Source organism: Cydia pomonella, chromosome 25 (assembly GCF_033807575.1).
Source record: "Cydia pomonella isolate Wapato2018A chromosome 25, ilCydPomo1, whole genome shotgun sequence".
Classification (NCBI taxonomy): domain Eukaryota; kingdom Metazoa; phylum Arthropoda; class Insecta; order Lepidoptera; family Tortricidae; genus Cydia; species Cydia pomonella.
In genome coordinates this window covers 9,290,168-9,299,658 of record NC_084727.1, presented here as the reverse complement: position 1 = coordinate 9,299,658, position 9,491 = coordinate 9,290,168, and the positions used below count along the sequence as shown (strand labels likewise).

General features: G+C 35.5%; 1 protein-coding gene across 1 annotated transcript; it reads right to left on the bottom strand.

Moving 5' to 3' along the window:
* Positions 1–6,604: 6,604 nt before the first annotated feature.
* LOC133531456 (putative Dol-P-Glc:Glc(2)Man(9)GlcNAc(2)-PP-Dol alpha-1,2-glucosyltransferase) lies at positions 6,605–8,754 on the bottom strand. Its single transcript, XM_061869683.1, has one exon. The coding sequence runs from the start codon at positions 8,087–8,089 to the stop codon at positions 6,644–6,646; it is 1,446 nt and encodes a 481-aa protein (XP_061725667.1). The 5' UTR covers positions 8,090–8,754; the 3' UTR covers positions 6,605–6,643.
* Between the last annotated feature and the right edge of the window lie 737 nt (positions 8,755–9,491).

The following is a 9,491-nucleotide window of genomic DNA, read 5'->3' as shown; positions in this document are numbered from 1 at the left end:
ATTGTTTCTGTTTAATATATGTACGTTTTAATACCTAAATATAAAATCCTTTTATTGTTGTTGATTGTATTAGTATTAGTCTAATATTATTAGTTTGTTGCCATGGTAACCCATACGACTTGGCAGGGGCCCATTTCTCAAACGGTGTTAGACTAATATTATTAGTCCACGAACTGTTAAGTCGTATGGGTTACCATGGCTCTAATAATATTAGACTAATACCGTTCGACATCGTGAGGAAACCTGCATACATCTGCGAAGAAATTCAAAGGTGTATGTGAAGTCCCCAATCCGCATTGGGCTAGCGTGGGGACTATAGCCCGAGTCCTCTCGTGCATGAGGCTCTGTGCCCAGCAGTGGGACGTATATAGGCTGAATTATTATATTAATCCCGTTAGAGAAATGGGGTCCAGTTTGTGGACTAATACCATTCGAAATGGGCTCCTGCCCGAGACTTATATTACCATTATTCACTAGGGACACATTATTATAAAGCGTTATTTTACGGTAAGAATCATGAATCCTATGAATTAAATGTACAGTTCATACAAGTTGCGTTTTGTCTATAAACCCGTTCCTATCCTATCTCACATAGGCTTTTATCACATTGGCGCATCCGGACACAGCATCCGTCGTGTGATAACTGAAATGTCCGTTAAGATTTCTACAAACAGTGCAACAATATACTAGATTTTGTCACAAGGGAACATTTTATATACGTATGATGAATATAATCCTTAACCTATTATATTTCTGTACATGTTTTTATACAAGTCGTATAGTTTTTTTTATTTATTTATTTAGAACACAAACCGTCACATATACGAATGGATTTGAAGTACAATGTAGCGTTCATTCGCAGATGCTTGGCCATGAATGGGTTAACATACTTAAGTATTTTAAACCTGGAGGTTCATTATTAAGTACATAATGTTAACATACATACTAATAGCAGAAAGAAAATTAAATCATGAGCCATACTTTAATTCTATTTACCAGTCTTCAGAGCTAAATCGGTATCTAAATATCACATGAACTCTTACGTTTAATGTAATAGGGCAGAAATTAAAAATAAATAGGCGGGTCCACACAGAGCGAGCAAGTACGGGCGAGGCAATTTCCTCACGCACAAACCCGGCGCGTGCGTTTTCCTCGCCCGAGGCACATCTACATTGGCCGGTTTGTGCGTGAGGAAATTGCCTCGCGCGTATGCTCGCTGTTTGGACCCGCCTATTAGGAAATTATATGGATTGTAAGTAGAAGATTGGTAAATAGGTAACAGATTTTGTATAAATCGTATTTTTGTTGACCTCTTTAAAATGGGATAGATGCCTACCTTGACGAATATGACTCGTCACGAAATTGGGTCAGAGAATAAATGCCCTTTGAAATCAAACAAGCTAAATTAAAGGTTGTCAGCCTTTCACAGATGTTCTGGTTATTTCGTTAACTCATTTTTCTCCCTTCTTCATTTTTTCAAAGGCTGCTTGCATGCTTTCTTCAGACTAGGCGATGCTACGCAAAACAACTCCCTGTTTTCTCTTACATTTACGAGGTATTTCGCCCCCTTGCTGCATAACAATTCGTTGAAACAGTTGAGGATAGATGGCCTTAGGGATGCTCTTGGGGCATCTATACCGATCAAAAATACTTTTTGCAGAGTATAGATGCCTTTTTCAATAAAAAACAGAATAAAATATAGCAGCTTAAGCAGTGCACCTAAACCAATTGATAAAAAACAGGAATCATAAGCGAGTCAAAAGTTATTCGAAAACCAATACTTATATAATTTTGACGCTCTTCGAAGCCGCGTATGACGAAACGCGTGCGCTCGCGCTCATGTTAACCGCGGCCTTGATGCTTGCAGGGGGAGCGCTTGCTATTATGTAGTGGAGTTTTAGGCCGGCGCCCCACTGCTGCGCACGCTACATCCACGGCCCACGTTTTAATACAAACCGTGGGCAAGCCCACGAAATTTTGTATAGGAACGTGGGTCGTGTACATAGCGTGCGCTGCAGTGGGGCGCCGGCCTTAGTCCCACAGTCCTGCTACTAGTAGCAATTAAAATCGAGACATCTATCCTGGAATTACCCTATAAAAAAATAGACACCCATAAACCGGTGTCAGCAGGGGCCCATATCTCGAACCATATTAGGCTAATATTATTAGTGTTGTCTTGGGGGCCATTTGTGGAAAGCTATAAGTCTAATATTATGAGTGTGTTGCCATGGTAACCCATACGACTTGACAGTTCGTGGACTAATTATTAGTATGTTATTAGTCTAATACCGTTCGAGAAATAGGCCCCTGGCATTGAGACTATTGTAGAAAATCACTTATCAGTAGAAATTATTACTTTATTGGCAATAAAATGCACGTAGATAAGGATTTGCAATTGTGTAAGTAGTTATTGTTTGTAATTAACCATATCAATTGTATTATACTTATTTCATACTTTAAGTTTATAGCATTATACGACAACATCAGTTACGTGCAAATTTTACCTTTCACTACGTGCAATAAAAACTACGTAATTTTTTTCGCAATTCAAATCTCGCTCGTACTGGCATTAGTGCAAACGAGATGTAAAGAAAGTAAGCTACGTAAACCTGAGTGAATATGTCAATCTTAAAACTGTAGCTATACAGGATAAGATAAAATAAATCAATAAAAAACGTATAATATACTTGCAAAAACAATCATTCCTTTTATTATCCACAGATTACATACAGAAATAATTACATTAAATACAAATTATTATCACAAATTTAATATTTTAGAGTCCGCAGCAAGCTCGGCCGAATTTCACCTTCCCATACAAACAGGAGTTTCGTTCTCATTTTAAAACTACGTGTTGGATTGTAATGAAACTTTGCACATACAATGACATGAGGTATATGTATGACTGTAATCAGTTTATACAGCTCCAGCTTACAACAGAAACGAAATAGAGGAAAAACAAGTTTTATAAAAAAAAAAAACCGTAAAACCACCCAACTATAGTCCAAAGCGTCGTCTCGTTCAGGTGTGTATTTTACTATATTTTTGTAGTTTACGGCAAAGTATGTTTATAAATGGAAGGTAAAACTAGGAGTAAACCAAAAGGAACATTGGTATAGATACTTTATTTTCGTTTTGAACTTGTGGACCATAGTTGCAGTATTGGACTATAGTTGGGTAGTTTTACGGAACTTAATTTCGCTGTATTTTTTTAACTTTAATATATAAGGCTACATAAACGAATTATAGGTAAAAAACTTAAGTAAGTCACCTGTTGTATGTAGTTGTGATGTATTCGAATAGACAATACATGTTTAAAAGAAACACACAAACAAAACAAATGCCGTAAAACTACACAACTATAGTCCAATACTGCAACTATGGTCCACAAGTTCGAAAGGAAATTAAGTATCTATACCAATGTTCCTTGTGGTTTACTCCTAGTTTTACCTTCCATTTATAAACATACTTTGCCTTAGAACTACAAAAATATAGTAAAATACACACCTGAACGAGAAAAATTGAGTTTATTTGTGGACCATAGTTGGGAGCTTTGGACTATAGTTGGGTGGTTTTACGGTGTCTATTCGAACACGTCACAACTACATACAACAGGTGACTTACTTAAGTTTTTTACCTATACAGGCATAGATATACATTATCCTATTGTAAGTACAGTTTCAGAGCAATCCCCATGACCTACTCTTGTCAACTAACTTATTTTCTTTAAAGTTCGATATATTTATTTTTTTGTTTTTCATTCTCTGTTAACCCATACAGTACCCCTAGTGTAAATTTTATCGACATCATAACGTGACGAACGCGTTTGCGTTAAGTCTCATTTTGTATAGGATTTTGAGTTTCCAAAACGTCCCGCTTGGCGCGCTCTTTCTAAATCCAATACAAAATGAGACTAAACGCAAACGCGTACGTCACGTTTCAAAATCGAATTTTTTTACACCAGGGGTACTGAATAGCAGCAACGTTCAAAGCACACATGGGTTTATACATCATTAATGATCTTATATTACAATATTCTTTGGGACACTGACATAAACGAAATGTATAAACCGCTTAAGACTAGTTAATTAAAATTATTTTGAAAATTTTAATAGGTACAGTGGAACCTCGATAGCAAGAATCTCAAGAGTAACGCCAAAAGCTTCGTCAGGTTTCGAGTTACAGTGGTGAAACTACTCTGGAGTTGCAGGTGTACATAGGCTACGGAGACTGCTTACCATCAGGCGGGCCGTATGCTTGCTTGCCACCGACGTAGTATAAAAAAAAACGCATGAAAAATTCGTATTAAAGATGTAATTTTATCCAAACGCGTAAAGTCCAATCATATTGTCTTTTTAGAGTTATGTTAGTAAATAACTTCGTATGTACAGTCAGCGTCAACGTCAGTACACCATACTAAATATATGTAGTACCGAACTATTTGGCTACTATGGTTGATACAAAGTATTTTACGCTGACTGTCCTTTTGTATGTTATAGTTTATCGCGAATAAATGCGATGATTTTTGATTTCGTGATAAAACAATAACTAGGTACCTATTTTCTTCAAGATGAGAAGTTTCAATTTTCGAGTTAGAGGTAAAAATTGTACTAGATAGTCGTCAGTGCCGGATTAAGCCAGCGCGGGACCTGTGGCAAATTCTATCAAGGGGCCCTTGGATTGCTTTAATTTTGTCGGACGAAAAGAAAATGAGTCCGACAGTTAAACGAATCCACAAATTGCTATTCCCGCCGAGGCATATGTAGTGTTTTTTTTCAAAACATACAAGTAAATAAGTTAAAAAAATCAAATATTTAAGCATCAAGCATCACTCGTGTACCTCCTCGAATCTTAAGAGGGAAGTATACTACGTGATCTACCATGCAAAAAGAGAAAACGTTTTTCCACTTCTAAATATTTTCCATTCTCCATGATTTTTAGTATGTTATTAAAATAATGACAAACTACGATTATAGGTTTTCCTTTTTTTCATAACAAAACAAAAAAAAACAAATAAGTGAAAACTATGAAGCTAGAATATATTATGCTGAAGCGTTCGGCATCAAAATCAAAGTGATTTGTTAAGATTTAGTTAGTGGAAAACGTTTTCTCCCGAAACGGAATTTCACAGAAAAATGACCGTTAATTTCGTTAGATTCGAAAAGCTAACTTCCCTCTTAACATCAAATACGTCAAAAAATATCGCTCCTCTAATATTTTTTTGAGAAAAAATAAGAATAGTAAACACGTTGAAAGGGCAATTTTAAGTACGCCGTGTTTGCAAACTTAAGGGCTTACCACGAATCTTACTCTCTTTTAATTCAAAAACAGAAGCGACTTTGAAAATTTATTTCCATATATTTTATCATTAGGTGGGCCCACACAGAGCGAGCAGCGTCGCGAGGAAATTGCGCTGCCTCGGCCGAGGCAAGACTACATGAGCCGTTTGCCGCGCGAGAGAATTTCCTCACGACACGCTGCTGGCTCTGTGTGTACCTATTCAAAACGTCGGTACGAGTATTAGTGTGTCTGATACACACAACATTTTATATTTGACCTTGAACATTTATTTCCATATCATTTTCATTAAGGGTATTTAAGGTTTTTTTACCTATAAGGTGCATTGGGATAATTTCTAAAGCGGGTTAATTTTTAAAAATGGTAAATGGTTGCTAGATAAGGTTTGCAATAGACAAATATTAAACAGAGGTGGTCTACTTATACTTTTTAAAACTATATTTCCATAGACCATGTTTGGCGGGAAAATATCAACTTTTTAAATCTACATATTAAAAAAAGATTTAAACTTTGTATGTAATGAAAATGTTCTATAAAATAGTCTTATAATATATTGTCTTTAGTCCACGCCAATATTTTAAGTTTAAATCTATATTTTTATAAGTAAATGTAAAACGAAAGTAATTATTTTCTATAGTTCTAAAAAGTATATGTGATAGGCCACGTCTTTGTTTCATATTTGTCTATTGCAAAACTTATCTAGTGACCTATATATAAATATATATACATCTATACAACCAGAAGCACTTCATACTTTAGCAACACCAGGGAGGCGAAACTGTTCCTTTTGGGCATTCTATATTCATTCATATTACTTCCCTTTTATTGTAAAATTAACGCACTTTCGAAATTACCCCAACGCACCTTAGGGATCATCCATAAATTACGTCACACGAATTTCAACATTTTTTGACCCCTCATCACACCTGGTCACATGTGGCACGCCCGGTGTGACGTCACATATTTGGCAATTTTGTTATCAACGAAATCGGCAATTCAAATTAGGTATTATTATTTAAATAAAAAATGTTTAGAATAAAAGCAATAATAAAATTGGATTTTACAACACGAAACCAGCTAGGAATAAGAATTACATTAAAAAACCGATTAGCATTGCTAAAAGCAGATATTTAACTGTACGGCGAATAAAGAAAATAATAAACAATTTCAGTTACAGATGAAGTTAAAGTGACATCACAAAGTTTGTTAGACCCCCTCCCCCTTGTCACATCACGTGTGACGTAATTAAAGGATGCCCCCTTAACATAACATAAGATTTAAGGCAGACTGAAGACAAACAAAAAAATTCAAATACTATATATATTCTATACTTAGGCATTTAACATTACCATATAATTCTCTGCACATAATCAAAATCATTCCACATTATCTCCTTTTGGAAAAACAAATTAAACGTAACAATATTAATAATCAAATACCATACAAATTCAAATATAACAATTTTATATGTAGGTCTTATAAATCTTAATCGTAAAACTATGTATGGGACTAAGAAATATCTTATTTCAATCATTTTCTGTAACGCTAACACCAAAAATAAACTAATAGTATATGGCAAAAGGAATGAAATACAATTCTGGTCTTTTAAATTATCATACAAACTGAAGAGAAAAAATATATAAGCGGGAACAGTTGCATATTTCGCAAATGCATATTTTCCGAACCATCTGTTCCATACATAAAAAGTATAATGCCGATTATCTGCAAGTAAGTATGGGTGTGTTACAGTATTGAAATGAACTATTATAGTAAAAAGAATCCCAAATAGTACGATTTTAGTTTTATTTCTCGCCATAAGCCTCAAAGTTGATGGTAATTTTGCCACCAGATATGGTAATCCAAATATCCCATAGAATATAAGGAAATATAGCATTTGAGGTAAATGCAGACTTGCCTCATGGGCGTTTTTATCACCGACAACTATAGAACCGTTTTTATAAACAAAACTTATAAACGAAATTAGAGTTACACTGTGCGTAAGTATTATTAACCAGTCTTGTTTTGTTAGGAACTTGAAAAACGTGCCAAAACATGTTGTTATATGGTACCCTAATGCCAGAAACACATCATTCATACTATAATACCGTTTTAACTTTGAAGCATCAACATCCCGAGCGATAACAGAATGTTTATCCAACAAAGTTTTAGTTAAATACTTATTGCCGAATACTCTTGAGCTCTTTATCATAATATCTAGCACTTTGTGACCTAACACCATTGCTATAAACACTATATTCGTCTGACGCATCAAAACACTGCACAGACCGAACACTAAAATGAAAAATTTATGACGACTCGTGAAACATAACCGAGAAAACGCCAATAGAAATGTCAGTGAAAGAGTATCAGTATAATACACATGCGAAAAGAAATACAGAGGCGGAAGTATAGCTAAATTAAATGCTTGTAACACTATTTTAAACTGGCTTTCAGTGTTGCTTCCGTAAACAAACTTTAATATTGAGGAAAATAAGAGCAGATTTACACAAGAAGCCACTAAGTTGACTAATCGTAAATGGTATGTGTCACAAGGTATGTATGTTCCGAGAAAGGCAGCGGACACTAAATACAGGCCTGGCAGAGTCGTGATCTTAGGGTCCCAGTGTGTAAAATTCCGCTCACAATACGCCACGCCTTGCGGGATGTGGAATAACTCATCAATGACTATTTGTGTTGTATCAAACACTTTGTCAAAGATGTATTTGGAGGCAGTCACGTATGCAGCTAACGCCAAGAGCAGGCTGAGGCTGTATTTGTATATCTGCTTCATTTTTCCAGTTTGCCCTCTGAAAGCAAAGAGCTGATAAGTCTCTTTATAATAAAAATAATAATAGGGATTTACCTTAACATATTTTAAGTAACTTCAACTTATTCATCTAAAATGCACTTCAAACTGTCAGGGGTCAGTTATAAACAAGGAAGTAGGTAACTAATATGCAATACGATAAGATAGTACACGTTCAAAACATTATTATAGTTTATAACGAATCGAAATACATGTCACAGTACGAAAACCCTTGAGGTTAAAGACAATACTTGCCTGTTCAACCGATATCAGGCAACGGAGGATATGAGGAACAATGAGAATTGTACTCGTGTGCTAGTTATAACTTGAAATAGCACAGTTCTTATCAGAAATGTAATAGAAATAGGAAGCCGGCATTGTAGGACCACGACTAAATAGAAATGGCGGGCGGTGCAGATAAAAAATGACGGATGAGGATGACGTGAGTTGATGCCTTTACATCGTTCCGTTTGACGTAAATAGAAACTATTTTTTTTCATGGTTCTGGAGGGCTCTACACATATTTGTGATTTATCGGCACAAGAGAGTGAAATAGCGCGATAAAGTAAAAATGAGACAACGTAACACAGCCGATATATTGAAAGTGAAATTCTGATCAAACGTGATCGACCGAATCGAACTTATATACTTAGTAATGTTTCTAAAAACAGACTAAAATTTTTTTGTAAATAATTTAATTTATTCCATTATTTGTAATCGTACGTTTTAACATTCCTGACAACATATCAAAACCAACCTACGTAATTTGTTTGGGTTATTTCAGTTATTTGTTGCCACTCCCCCCCCCCCCCCATTTAATCTCTATATTATTATACCTCTATGGTTCATGTAATGTCCATAAGCCTACCGCCACCGGAGAGTATAGAAGGTGGAGGTAAGGAATGGAATCTCCATGTACAGTCAGCCAAGAAAGTGGTTTACCAATTTCCGACTCTGTTACTTGATAAATAGAGTCGAAAAGTGGTAAACCACTTTCTTGGCTGACTGTACCAAAAAGTGTCATCAAAAACATTAAAAAATATATTTTTTGGCGAATTTGGCCAAAACTCATATAACATTTTTTGCTCCTCATGACCTCAGGAATGCGTGGTTAAAATCTGTCGGGTTTGATTGGCCCACGGTGTATAGAGGTATTACTATAACTAGCTTAAATCTAAAATAGACCCTTGAGGCATTGTGCCAAGGATGCTGGCGGCATTTGCTTTTACAAATTCGTTAGGCGCTTAGTGTGTAAATAAAAAGTTATTTGGAAAATAAGACTAAGCATATAGACACACGGTATAAGTTCGTGCAAGAAATGTACCACGAAAAGATGGTAGATGTCCTCTACGTGCCATCCAAGGAGCAAGTAGCGGATACGTTGACA